Consider the following 14,292-nt stretch of genomic DNA (forward strand, 5'->3'; position numbering starts at 1 on the left):
TCTGTCTCACTGACCACTGCGCTATTGCAAATGTGAATGACATTTGTGGCAGGAAGGACGTCCGGGAGCAGGCGTTGGGAGTGGCACACTTCACTGGACACCTTCCCGCTCATTTGGATTCTTGAGACCTGCTAACGGATCTCTCAGAAATTATATTACTCCATCCCCAGAGAAGGGACAGGAGTCCATTTGGGCACGTTTATGAATGTCAGTCAGGATTGTCAATATAGTTTATGCTGTATCAAGATCCACATTTTTCTTACGCACGAGTTAGCGTGCTGTACATATAAAAGTGAGCATACTTTGCAGTTTCCTTTTTTCGCTTAACAAATCCTGGAAGGCATTCCTTACCAGAGAGTGGGTGAGGATTCTTTGGTGTTGAGACTGGCCACTGTGGGTCCTTAGGGTCTTCTTTCCACGTGGTGTCAGCTTAATATTCTTTTGAGTATTTTTTTAATGGTTTGTGGATTTTGAATCATTGTTAAGAAAGCTGGGAACCCATTTCATAATACAGAGTTTTGGGAAGTTTTAGGAATATGGTTCTATATGTTTTCTACCTCTTCATTCATTGTCGTGTGTTGAAATTTCTTGTTAAAAAGCGCACATCGCAGTGATGCTTGCCTACTCATAGTGAAGTGTTGATGTTGGTTTGCTGAGAGGACCTTAAAATCACCTCAGATCAATCATAGAAAATCATTAAGCATCTTTCAATTAAAAAAGATTTTCAAAAGATCAGATTAATTCTGAGCCATTAGATTAGTATGAAAGTGTTGTCATGTCCTGACCTCTGAATTGGCAAGGTCCTTTCTGTGACTAACATGGCACACGGTTTCTACATTCCTTGTTCCTCAGGTGCAGAGCGGCCCAGAATATGGTCAGGTGATGAACCCGATCAGCAGACTGGCCCAGATCCAGCAGGCGAAGAAGGAGAAGGAGCCGGAGTACGTGCTTCTCACCGAGCGCGGCCTCCCTCGCCGCAGGGAGTTCGTGATGCAGGTGAGTCCGCGAGGATGACCAGCAGCCCTTCTCTGGCTCATCGCAGCTCAGAGCCTGAGCAGATGAGGGGCCGATGCCGTCTCAAGGCCGGGTCCAGTGTGTCGGCCCAGAGGGCCGCTCCTGCCACCAGCATGACTGATAGTGGGACCGTGTGGCTTGCGGTAACTTGATACCTTAAAGCATGTCCTTGGCTGCTCAGCACAGGTGCTGCTGTAGCAACAGGTAGGAGCCCAGGCAGCGCGCCGGTTTAGCAGAGCGCTGGTGGTGGGGTTGTGCGTGGGTTTTCTTTCTCATTACATCTACTTGACGGTCTGTATTCTTTTCAGAAGGTAAATTTTATGAGTTAAATCAAAGGATCTCTTCCCTGCCCCTCCTAATCCTGCTGTAGAATCTGGACTCCAGGTTGGCTGTTCCTCCGACTGGGGACACTTCAGATTAGTACAGAGCTTTTCTCCTCGTATTTAACTTACTAAACATTTATTTCCATTGGCAGCTTAGCTTAAGTGGTGATTTGAATTTAAAAGTATTTTCTGGTAAAACCCAGAATACTTAACTCTTGGGTGGCACTTTACAACTGAAAGCATCATTACTTAGCCTGACGTGTTTCACCTTCCAAGTCGGAAGAGGACTGATATGTCCACTTGGAGAGGAAAGTGCAGCTTGTGGAGAGGGTCAGTCGTTTGCCCAAGGTCACGTCGCTGGTAGAGGCCAGCTCAGGAGTCAACCCCAGGCCCCTCCTCCCAGGCCAGGGAAGGTTTTCTTGACTCTCTCAGTTTTGTGATGTGGGGCTTTGGTTTTGGTCTGTGATCAAGACCAGCTGGCAAGGGGATTGTAAGCAGTGGTATGTGTTGGAATTTGTTTACCAACCAACTCTTAGGCGAGGGTAGTGTGGCAGCAACGCGCGCGCGCGTGAAGTTCTGTACACACCCACATGCATACGTAGACATATTATAAATTTCACTGACAGAAAGGATGTGTAAGGCAATTTGTGAATAATATATAATATATGTGTAACACTCTATTGTACATTTCATACATCTGTCACTCTAGTGTGACTGTCACTGACGATGTTATAAAATCAGACTGTACATAAATGCTTCATTGTTCTCCAGGTTGCTTATGTCATTGACAAATGAGTACTGGTTGATCTTTTTGTTTACATTAACAAGTAAGATGAAAGTAAAACAATAAAGACTTGTTGGAACTTCACTTATTTGTAAACAATATGAGTGACTTCTTTGCTGAATCAGAAAATTTTCGAAGATGGGAAGAATTCAGGTTTTGTACTCGTTGCAATGTCCAGGCTGAGACTTGATACGCTTTTAAGCACACACTGCGTTATTAGCCTTTTCTCCATCGCTTAAGTCTGCAGTAGAGAAGTCAACAAAACAGCTTAACTCTTGCTTTTAGCAGAATCCTGTGGTGTACCCACCATGGCCATTTCCAAGCTCTCAATGTGGAACCTGGTCATGGAGGCGGGAAGAGACGGGCGGCAGGACACAGTTACTTCCATCCACAAATACAACAGGTGTAATGAACTTCAAAAACACAGATAATTGTAAAATGTAGTCATATTAGGAAGTGATGAGTTTTAAGTATTCATCTCCTCTGTTTGTTAAAAGTATTTACTTAGTTATAAGCTTATACAACTTACTGTTTAATAATGGCTTTGTTTAACAACCAGCTTGCCCGGTTCCTGAATATGGACCCCTCCGCTCCCGCAGGCTGATCCAGGCCAGCCCCGGGCAGCACCCGGAAGCCGCCAAGCTTCTGACCTTTGCCGTGTGCTTGTGCCAGCACACCAGTTCCTGACCGGTCTTTGCTCCGCAGGTTTGAGCACTGACCTGAGTCCTGCCTTCTTTCTGCAGGTGAAGGTGGGAAACCACACCGCAGAGGGCACGGGCACCAATAAGAAGGTGGCCAAACGCAACGCGGCCGAGAACATGCTGGAGATCCTTGGCTTCAAAGTCCCGCAGGCTCAGCCCGCCAAACCCGCCCTCAAGTCCGAGGAGAAGGTGAGGACTCGGGGCTCTGTCTCTGCGCTCATTGTGAGATGACCTTCTCTCCTCGTCCTGGGGGCTCTGGCAGCTTGGGGCCAGGCCTCAGGCCCAGGCCTCATCCTCTCGGCAGTGGAGCAGCCCTGCTGAGCAGCCTCTTATCCGTGTGGAGCATTATAACGTGGTCAGGATGGGAGGTGCGCGTCCACGGCTACAGGCACAGCCCTGGCTTGAGTCGTAGCTGTTCCAGTATCTGGTCTGGGACTCTGCTGGAGGGCAGCTTGCTCCTCTCCATTTGTGGGATGATGGGTAATTGGGCTTGAAGGTAACAAAATGTGTGATTCCATTATTTGTGCTCTTGGCATGAGGCCTGCACAAAAGATTCATCAGCTTAGGCTTTCATTAGTTGTGGAGCAGGCTTTGGATTTTCTGTGACTCTGAGACAGTGTGATTTTAGAGTCAGGGCCAAATCCATACTTTAGATTTGAGATTTCTTTTTCCTTATAAATTCAGCACTAGATAAAAAGAACCCCGTATTGAAAATTTTACTTCTGCCAAGACTGGCAAGCAGTGCCCTCAACGAAAGCCTTGACTGACCTAGTTTCTAGTCACTGAATGGTCCTGTCGGGATAAACTTGAGAAAACCCGGGGCTGATTCAGTCACCTCTGCCAGTTGGATCTGCTGGGGCCACACAGTTAATAATTGGGACCCCAGACACATATCAGAGAGTTTGCATAGGTCCTGGACTTGGCTTTGGCTGTTTCATTCCAGCTGCTTGTACAGCATTCATAGGCATCCTTACCTTTTCAGAAAGGAGACCTTGTGTTTGACAAAAGTTTGATCCAGTAGCATTCCCTTGAAGTTTGTTATCCCTAGAAATGTCACCTTACCTTTTAATTGGCTGTCAGCTCCAGGAAACTATTGTTTAGCTGCACTCTGAAGGCTGCCTTCCCCACCTTGGGCTCTACCAGGCTGGTGCCTATGGGCTCCTTCTGATTTTATGTTCCCCTCGCTTCATGTGAGTGCAGAGCGGGGCTCAGCCTTCAGTCCCGTGTACTTGGTCAGCTGCTGCTCATGGACAGGCTGGTGTGGGCGGGGGGTGCACTGGGGGAAAGCTGGGGGCTCTGCTCTGCCATGGGACGCGCTGGGCGTCCAGGCCTTGGGGCAGGGCTTTCTGCCGATTGCCTTCTCATATTTCAGAAGTGGAAAAACCTAAGATTAATGCTGGTTGGAGTTTGCAGTTGTTTTAGACAGCAGGAACTAATTTTTCAACTCATGGCCTTTTTTTTTTTTTTAAGACACCCATAAAGAAACCAGGGGATGGAAGAAAAGTAACCTTTTTTGAACCTGGCTCTGGGGATGAAAATGGGACTAGTAAGTGTGATATTAACGTTGTCTTGATCTGAATGTGATTCTGGGGTTTGCGTGGTTCCTGGTCATAGCAAGTGCCCAGTGGATGAGTTGCCACTGTGCTGTTTGGCTCTGCGCCATCCCTGGGCCTTTGAGGGCACTGAGGGAGGCCTGGCTTGGGGCTTCATAACCTTTCCAGGCCGGCAGTGTGTGTGGACTTGTGTTGATTTGTCTGTGTGTCCCTCCCCAGGCAATAAAGAGGATGAATTTAGGATGCCTTATCTTAGTCATCAGCAGCTGCCTGCTGGAATCCTTCCCATGGTGCCTGAGGTTGCTCAGGCTGTAGGGGTCAGTCAAGGACATCACACCAAAGATTTCACCAGGGCGGCTCCGAACCCTGCCAAGGCCACGGTAACGGCCATGATAGCCCGGGAATTGTTGTATGGGGGCACCTCGCCCACAGCCGAGACCATTTTAAAGAATAACATGTCTTCAGGCCACGTACCCCACGGACCTCTCACAAGGCCCTCTGAGCAGCTGGACTATCTCTCCCGAGTCCAGGGATTCCAGGTAAGGGGCCTGAGCAGTGCGGTCCGGGCCGCAGTGCAGTCTTCTTCTTTGGGGTTCTCTGAGGGAATGAAGTTTGTGCCTTGGTTTTTAAATCAAGTTGTCTAGGGGGATGGATGAGGGAAGCATGGGGAGAGGGTCATCCTGAGGAAGGGTCGGGAGGCATGGAAAGTATTACAAGCCTGTATGGTACAAGAAAATCTTGACCTTTGGTAATAAAATGGAAAAATCCAAGCTAACTGTAGTAATGACAAAGCCTCTCATCTACTGGTAGCTGTCAGTTAGATTTCAGTGAGAAGACATTCATTGTGCGGGCCTTTTCTGCCTGGTAGGAAAGGACATGGCTTCTTTCAGACCAGATTTTTTAGTAGACATCTAGGTTCCGGGAAGATTCTGGAACCTCGGCCCTGCTCTGCATGCAGCCCTTGGTGCGCCTCTGACAGTCGCTGTGTGGCCATGTCAGGCTTAGACCTGGGGAGAGCTGTCATCCCCCTTGCTGGGCCAGAGCCACGGCCGGTGCCCGTGCATTCACCGCTTCCCTACCCTTGCCTCAGTTTTCTTTTTCCTCCTTAGGTCGAATACAAAGACTTCCCTAAAAACAACAAGAACGAATTTGTATCTCTTATCAATTGCTCCTCTCAGCCGCCTCTCATCAGCCACGGCATCGGGAAGGATGTGGAGTCCTGCCATGACATGGTGCGTCCCCAGTGGGCCGGCTCGGGCCTGCTGCTGGCTGCAGGCGGGTGGGTGGACAGGTGGAGGGTCTCCCACAGACGCGACTGTTTGGTAGATTTCATATTTTGAAGACTCTTTTCTTAGTTTACTGGATTGATTCCTCATTGTATTTATCAGAACTCATCGGCTTTAGCCAAGCCTTCCTTCCCTTGCCCACGCTGACGGGGGCGGGAGGGTGGGGGCCCTGGATCCTGGATGCCTCCAGATGTCATTCAGTTCACCTCTTACCAGAAGGAGGACCTGCAGGCCCAAGTTCTGGCGGCTTTAGAAAGCCTCTTATTGTCACATTCTGTTCCGATGAAATTACTGTTGTAAGAAATACTGAAACTGAAAAGAATTGATTAATCTACATAAACTATAGTATATTCACCTGATGGAATAGAATGCATCCATCAAATGAATGTCCTGAGGATAATGTATTCTAACAAGGAAAATCATAGGTTTTTGTGTATAAGTAGGAAATACAATTCATATAGTCCAGTTACCATAGGGTTAAAAATACCGGAAGGAAATACGTAACAAAATTAACAGTGGTTGTAATTTGATGAAATAACCATGGTAATTTGTCTTTATTTTAAAAACTCAAACAGTAAAGAAAAGGGTTATTTAGTGGGACCACCTGCTTTGTTGTTCGATAGAATCCCTCCCCTCCTTAGTGAGTGTCTTATGTGTGGGCCCGAGCAGTGGCTGTGGTTTGACTTTTCTTTTCATCCCCCCACTAGGCTGCATTGAACATTTTAAAGTTGCTGTCTGAGTTGGACCAACAAAATACAGAGATGCCAAGAACAGGAAATGGACCAATGTCTGTGTGAGTGAACTGATTTTCTTGGAAAGGCAGTTCTGTTCCTCGTTTTTGTTAAGGTCAAGCTGTCTGCTCAGCTCAGTAGTGAAACACCACTTGCCTTAGTCGCTTTCTGTCCCTTTCCCCTGAAGGGTTTCCAAGTTTGGGGCAGAGAGCTCCACTTTTTTCTTCATTTTAAATTAAATTTTGAATAGGTAATACATTTGCATGGTTCTGAAATCAAAATTATTGTGTGATAAATCTTGCCCTCATGCAGTCCCCGTCCGTCTTCTCCCTACCTCTACCCAGAGGTCACATTTTTATGAGTTTCTTATATATCCTTCCTATGTTGCTTTATGTAAATATAGTTATTTCTTTCCTTCTTTTCTTCCTTTCCCTCCAAGAGATAACATACTGTCCACACATTCTCCTTGTTTTTTTCACTTGACAGTATATCCTGTGAAATCTTTTAATCCAGTTATTATAAATTGGGACTTGTGCTATTGAACTTCTCGGTGTCTGCTAACTTCCTTTTATTTATTTTTTATTTTATTTTATTTTTTTATTGGGGAATATTGGGTAACTGTGTTTCTCCAGGGCCCATCAGCTCTAAGTCGTTGTCCTTCAATCTAGTTGTGGAGGGCGCAGCTCAGCTCCAAGTCCAGTTGCTGTTTTCAATCTTTAGTTGCAGGGGGCGCAGCCCACCAACCCATGAGGGAATTGAAGCGGCAACCTTGTTGTTGAGAGCTCACGCTCAGACCAACTGAGCCATCCGGCCACCTCTCCGGCAGCTCAGCGGTAGCTGTCTTCAATCTAGTTGTGGAGGGTGCAGCTCTCTGGCCCATGTGGGAATCGAACCGGCAACCCGTTTGTTGAGAGCTCATGCTCTGACCAACTGAGCCACCTGGCCGCCCCCACTTCTTTTTATTTTTAACATGGGCTTAATTCTCTTAAGTTTCAAAAATAATGTCATTTTCATTTTTATTTCCTTAAAGGTGTGGGAGATGCTGAACCTCTTCTGGCCATGAACCATTATAAAAATCCCAACATATACTGAAACTGCTTTGAAAATTTGGAATTTCTGATACCTCCAGTGGGCCGAGAAGACATGATGGGTAAAGAACTGGAGACAGTAGTGGTGACGAAAGTGGGCTCACAAGGAGGCAGCCGTGACTGTGCTCGCATGTGCTATGGTTTGTCCCCACATGGCAGCAGCTGCTGCGGGGGTGGCTGAGGTCTGCCAAGCAGCCCTGGCTCAACTGGGCAACCAGCAGGTCCATGCCCTGGGCACCTCACTGCTTGGTTTTGGGTTGTTTTGTTTTGTTTTTCTTGTTGAAAGAAGAAACAGAAAACAGTATGACCCCCCCACCCACCCCCCACCTCCCTACCTGGCTCACTCAAATACTTGGGGACAAACCCTGGACACGACGCTGGAGAGAGGCCTTAGACCAGCTGGCCCTAAAGCTGAAAGCAGCAGAGAAAAATCCAATGCTTCCTCGTCAGCGCAAGCTCACTGTGCGTTGTGCTGCGGCCCATCGCCTCCCGTGGTCCCCACACCATCACCACTGCTTTCTCTTCCAAAAGAGATATGTATTCTTAGTTTCATTATTTTCTTTCGATTGAAATGACACTATATAAATTTTCATTTGAGCATTTCTCAATTGTATCTAGTTACATAGCAGTTTAGAAACTTTTCTGAGACTGACTTTATCATTAGTCTAACCGGAAAAGATCATATCCGTATGTATGTGGTTATACGTTTTTATTTTATTGGACTAACCCAGGACCATTTCAGTGATGCAAATTGTGTGCCCTCTGGTTTAGCTGAAAGTCCTGGACTTCTCAGAAACCTTGATGAAGTCTCCCACAGTTGTATAAATTGGACGATTTAGGAATTTTAAACTTTAAATGATCATTTGGTTCCTTTTCTATTTCATTTTTGTTAATGCAACAGGACTTAAATGAACTTTGATCTTTTAAAGATTATTAAAAAATTGTGTGCATATGCGTAAGACTGTTGAGGACGTAGCTTTCCCGACACTACAGGGTGTGATTTCCGGGGAGTACTTAGAAAACACGGAAACGCAGATTGACTCTCCTTGAGTGCTTTAAACTGTGGTTACATCCCCATGTAGGGCCGAAGAGAATGCCCCATGTTTATCTGCAACTGTTGCTTTTGATGTTGTGCTGCTGTGCACAGAAGTGTGTGCAGTGAGGTCCTGCTTGGGTCGGATGAACAGCACGGTAGCCTCGCGAGTTACGTACTGCTTCACTTCATTGTTTACGCTGCCATTTTTTCTCCCCATGGAATGTAAGTAAAACTTAGTATTTGTCACCAATAAATGGTAATACTAAATTTTTTTTTTTGTTAATTTATTCTCAAATGCCACTACTGCTAAGTTGGGTCCCCTCCCAACTTGTCTCCTACCCTTTTTTAAGAAAAAACTTTGTAATGCTTGATTCTATTTGGGCAAAATTCTGAAGATCTGAAATAACTTTATATCAAACCATTGATCAATAAACAGCTACTAATGAATTTGTGGTCCTGTTGAACAGTAACTAAGGGGAAGATGTGAGCGAGGGCACGGAAGCACGGTGTGCGTGGGGGGCGTGGCTGCCAGAAGCATGTGGGCACCAGGTGAAGGAGAGGCCTCAGAAGCTGACATTGCCGTGCAGAGAAGTGACCCAGAGACTTCCCGATGCCGTGAGTCTCCACTTTCCTCAGGTGCTCTCGGAGGAGTGAAGGGGAGAGGTGCTGCATTCTAGCCTGCTGGCGGGGGCTGGTGTTTTCTTTCAGTTTTAGGAGATGCTTTTAGGGTTGTTCAGTGTAAAACCAGCCTATGGATTGCACTGCCAGGAAAACCGGAAGTGATTAGTTACGGGAAAATGCTGAGTAGAGAGGACTCAACACTGCGGGGACTTCCCCAGCCCTAGATTCAGCCATTTATCCAAGGAGCCCTGGTCCCCTTTAGTGACAGACAGCACCTGGAAACCAAGGTCTGGGTGCTCTGAGCACTCATTGCTACAGGGGTGTTGTTTCTAGGTCCTCTAAACAGACAGGAAAGGCATGTGTGTATATGTATGTGTGTACCATGTTTCCCCGAAAATGAGACCTAGCCAGACCATCAGCTCTAATGCGTCTTTTGGAGCAAACGTTAATATAAGACCCGGTCTTATTTTACTATGATATGGTATGATATGATATATGATATAATACTGGGTCTTAATATTAACGTTCGCTCCATAAAACGCATTAGAGGTGATGGTCCAGCGAGGTTTTATTTTCCGGGAAACACAGTATATATGTACACACACATCTATTGTCTATATGTATATTTAAAAGCTACTGTTTATACTGATACCTCCAGTACCTCTGGGTTCTTCACGGCCTTCCCCTTTCTGTTCTTAGTACTTTCTCCAACATGGAGATTGTAGCCATTCTCCCAGCCTTGACAACCCCCCCCCCCACTTGCCACCTGTGGTTTTAGGTGTCTGCTGAGGGCGCACTGCGTCCTCCCAGCTTTCAGGTCCTCTCTCAGGATGCTTGTTGGTAATGGGACGCAGTCTTAGAAGTAATTCAGAGCTTCTAGTTGGCTGTTGCCAGTTGTCCTTCATTGACAACACTCCAAAAGGGGAAATTTCCACTTCACATCAGGGATATTGTCAGGAAAGATTCTTTGATAAGAGGGTTTTTGGAAGGCGATACATCTCTGGCTTCTTTGAAAAGATGTCCAGATGGGATGTCCTTGAGTGCTCTTCGAGTATCAACTTGCAGACCAGCCTTGGCCATGAGGCAACCCTGTAGCTGTCATCTGAGCATCCACTCACTGCAGTAGCTGTCTCAATGGGCTTTGAGAGAGCTGCCCGGGAACCAAGAGTTTGTGCTCATTTTCATCCCAACATGATCTCTTTAAAGTTGCAAGAACCTTTGAGCCCAAACTAGGTACTTCTGCCCTTGGGACAATATATGCAGTCCTGGTTTTCCGACTGTAGGCAGAGTAGCAGACAGGAAGGCACCTGAGAGGCAGGTCTGAAATAAAGATGGTGTGAGTCAGCCACGCTAAGGCTGGGTGTCAGGATTTGTGGAGCACCGATCCTCAAAGGAAGGGCTCCTTGACCTTGGCATAGACAAGCTTGGGACTCCGTCACCCCACAGGGGCGTGCTGACATTGTCAAGTTCCTCTTATCACACGGAGATTTTAATGAGTGAAGATGATGTCCCTGTAGCTGGGTTTTTTTTGTTTTTCAAAGGCTTTTTTGAGCCAGAGGAATGTGAATCGCTCTTAGAAAAAAAGTGTTCCTCTGAATCTAGGTTTCCTTCCACAGCTCAGTGAGCGAGCGAGCATGGCTTTGTAGGGCGAATGCCCAGTTACAGTCGTCTTGGGTGGATCCCAAGGTCTGGTAAGAGATACGAGGGAATCTGGGATTGGCGTGATCAAGAGAAAATAAATTGGCCATTCTCAAGAAGCAGGAAGCTGCTGCTTGCTGTGTAAGGGCTACTGTGAGCTCAGCAGAATATGACACCCAGGAACTAAACCCAGGGATGGAGATGTACAGCCTTTGTCTGTCTACATGGAACTTAGCTTTAGCAACATCCATCACTACCATCTTTGTTTTAAGTGCATAAATGTTTGTGTGCCCTTAGAAACAGACCAAAAAAGAAAAAGAAAAACTTCCTTGAAATTCCTAAATCCGTAAATAATTTCTGAAGCATTTACACATTTCTGGATTGACAGGGATGAATTAGCTAGTTTTCTTAAATAGGCTTTTAAAGGAATGCATGTTCTTTTAAGAGGTAATGGTTACCTCAGAGGAGAGCCTGTGGGTGTTGATTCCTGAAAGCAGCAGTTATTTTCTTGGAATTTGTCGCTCTGTATATAGAATATACTGGGGGTGCCAAAAAAAAATGTCCACAAGTGGACACTTCGGTCGACGTTGCTCAAGCAATAGTTTGCCATCATCAGAAGTGTCTGGATGCTGATGGTAACCGCTTTGAGCACCTCTTGTAATTGCAGAAGTCAAACGTGACTTGTATTCATCTTTTGTTATCGGTATATATTGAGTGTTACAATTTTAATATTTTTCCTTTCTTGAAATGTGTATACATTTTTTGACACCCTCCGTACATGTGAAACTATAATTTTTAAAAACCCATATTCTAATTAGACTTCCTTGTACTTTAAATGTTATCCTAATTTTTATTAACAAAATATATATATATAATTTAGGAATTTTGTGCTGTTTTGCTTAATATGTGCTTAATAACCCAAGTTTAATATTTAAAAAAATATTCTTTCAAAAATATTCCTCAAAACCTACTTTGACGGAAACACCCACCAATCCAGCAGTGGTCACAGTAAAACAGCCTTTGGGTCGTGGTAATTTTAAAACTTGGGAAGTTAGGGCCTAGAAGTTTGTTGGCACCAGTCTGCCCTGAAAGCCCCAAAGAACTTCCCTCACGCGATTAAGACAGGACATGTTGGTAGCTTCTCCAAGTGCTCAGGGCTATGTGTACTCAATAAATGCCTTCTGTTCTTGTGGCCCAGACATGCTCTGAAGCCGCTGCTCCGTTTGCCCTTCCAGTCCTGCCACTCAGGGTGGCTGGTTCCCTGCTGCAGGCGGTGAGTCATTCCTCGGGCCCTCTTCCTCCTCCTGTCTGCGCTAGGGCTCTCGGCCTTGGAACACAGATCCCAGTCCACTTCCAAGTCTTCCCCCAAGAAAACGTGTGGAGACAGAGCCCATGAGGACAAGAATCTGTGTCCATCTCAGCTGTACTTGGAGGGAGGGATGAGTCCTGCAGAGGCCCAGAGGCCTGCGGCTCCCGCCATAGCTGTCGGATCCACCAATCTAAAACTGAAGCTGTTAATTTCACATCTTGGAAATGTGATCCCTTCTCATTTTGGAGGCTGGGAAGCTTTAGATCACTGTTCCCCAATCATGTTCACAGCTTTTGCCACGCCGTGAGTCTTTCTGATTGATTCTGATACTGCAGGCCTGTGGCTCAGGAATGTGCGTTTCTAACGAGGGCCTGCGTCAGGATGTGGTGCTTTGAGAACCACTGTCCTCAGCAGTAATATCCATGAAATTGTAGTGATTTTTCCCCTAACACAAAATACACAACTACCAACGATACACGTTCCTTTGAATGGCACCACAGACCCTTTGAATCACGTGGAGAAATGCTGCCTTTGGCTAAATGGAAGACAGCTGAGGCCATGCTGTCGCAGACACAACTCAACTGGCTCGAGTCTGCTGTCCCAGCCCAGGGCCTAAGCAGCCTGTTGGGACACTGAGAACTGGGCCTGTGGCTGTGGCAGGAAGTTCAGAGCTGAGGGAAGGACGTTCTGTTAGGACACGCCACCTCACCTGTGGCAGTCTGTGAAGTTTGTCACCCCCACCCCGCTTCTCCTTGGGAAGTTTTTATTATTTTTCAGTTACAAGTGACATGCAATATTATATTAGTTTTCGGTGTACAACATAGTGATTAGACATTTATATAACTTACTAAATGATCACCCCAAAAAGTCTAGTACCCATCTGTCACCAATATGTAGTTAAAATATTATTGACGATATTGACTGTGCTGTACTTTACATCTCCGTGACTGTTTTTATAACTGGCAATTTATACTTCTTAATCCCTTCACCTTTTCCCCCACCCAGTTGGCAACCATCAATTTGTTCTCTGTTTTTTAGATTCCACATACGGTATACGTGAGATCATACGGTATTTGCCTGACATACTTAGCATAATACTCTCTAGGTCTGCCCATGTTGATGCAAACACTAAGCTTTCATTCTATGATTGAATAATATTCCATTGTATATATGTACCACCTCTTCTTTATCCATTCGTCTATTGATGGACACACAGGTTGCTTCCATATCTTGGCCATTGTAAACAATGCTGCAACGAACATAGGGTTGTATGTTCAAATTAGTTTTTTTGGATTTCTTCAAATACGCAGAAGTGGGATTGCTGGGTCATATGGCAGTTCTGTTCTGGGGGAACTTCCATACTGTTTTCCATAGTGGCTGCACCAATTTGTACTCCCGCCAACACTGAGGGTTCCCTTTTCTCCACATCTTCACCAACACTTGTTTGTTGATTTATTGATGATAGCCATTCTGACAGGTATGACATAAAATTGTGGTTTTAATTCGCATTTCTCTGATGATTAGTGACGTTGAGCATCTTTTCATGTCTATTGGCCATCTGTATGTCCTCTTTGGAGAAATGTCTTCAGATCCTCTACCCATTTTTAATCAGATTGTTTGTCTTTGGTGTTAAGTTGTATAAGTTCTTTATATAATCAGATGTATCACTGGCGAATATCTTCTCCCATTCTGTAGGTTGTCTTTTCATTTGGTTGATGGTTTCCTTTCCTCATTGTTTAGTAGCATGTTATTTTGCCTTCACTTGTTTGTGTGCTTTTCAGTTTTATTCTTGTGGTTTCTAATTCCATACCATTATGATTGGAGAAGATGCTTGATATGATTTCAATTTTGTTAAAATTTACTGTTTTGTGGCCTAACATGTGGTCCATCATGGAAAATGTTCCATGTCCATTTGAAAAGAATGTATTTATTCTGCTACTTTTGTGGGAAATGTCTTAAATATATCAATTAAGTACATCTTATCTAATGTGTCATTTAAGGCCAGTTGTTGATTTTCTACCTGGATGACCTATCCATTGATGTTAGTGGGTCTTAAAGTCCCCTACTAGTACTACTGATCTCTCCTTTTATGTCCCATCAATTTTGCTTTATTTAGGTGCTCCTACTTTGGGTACAGAGTGTTTGAGAGTTACAGCCTCTTGATCTTTTTATTGTTATGAAATGCCGTTCTTGTCTTTTGTTGCAGCC

The 14,292-nt window shown here is 45.3% G+C and overlaps 1 protein-coding gene across 10 annotated transcripts in view; it reads left to right on the plus strand.

Moving 5' to 3' along the window:
* Positions 1-8,963, plus strand: part of STAU1 (staufen double-stranded RNA binding protein 1) — a 47,517-nt gene extending 38,554 nt beyond the window's left edge. For all 10 annotated transcript variants that reach the window (XM_074317187.1, XM_074317184.1, XM_074317186.1 and 7 more), the window contains 7 exons: positions 853-996; positions 2,865-3,011; positions 4,293-4,368; positions 4,595-4,914; positions 5,485-5,607; positions 6,369-6,454; positions 7,423-8,963. In XM_074317187.1, coding sequence (XP_074173288.1) covers positions 853-996; positions 2,865-3,011; positions 4,293-4,368; positions 4,595-4,914; positions 5,485-5,607; positions 6,369-6,454; positions 7,423-7,438 — 912 coding nt within the window. In that variant the 3' untranslated portion in view covers positions 7,439-8,963. The remainder of the gene's footprint in view (positions 1-852; positions 997-2,864; positions 3,012-4,292; positions 4,369-4,594; positions 4,915-5,484; positions 5,608-6,368; positions 6,455-7,422) is intronic.
* The last annotated feature ends 5,329 nt before the right edge of the window (positions 8,964-14,292 follow it).

Source organism: Rhinolophus sinicus, linkage group LG13, assembly GCF_036562045.2.
Source record: "Rhinolophus sinicus isolate RSC01 linkage group LG13, ASM3656204v1, whole genome shotgun sequence".
NCBI classification, from domain to species: Eukaryota; Metazoa; Chordata; class Mammalia; order Chiroptera; family Rhinolophidae; genus Rhinolophus; species Rhinolophus sinicus.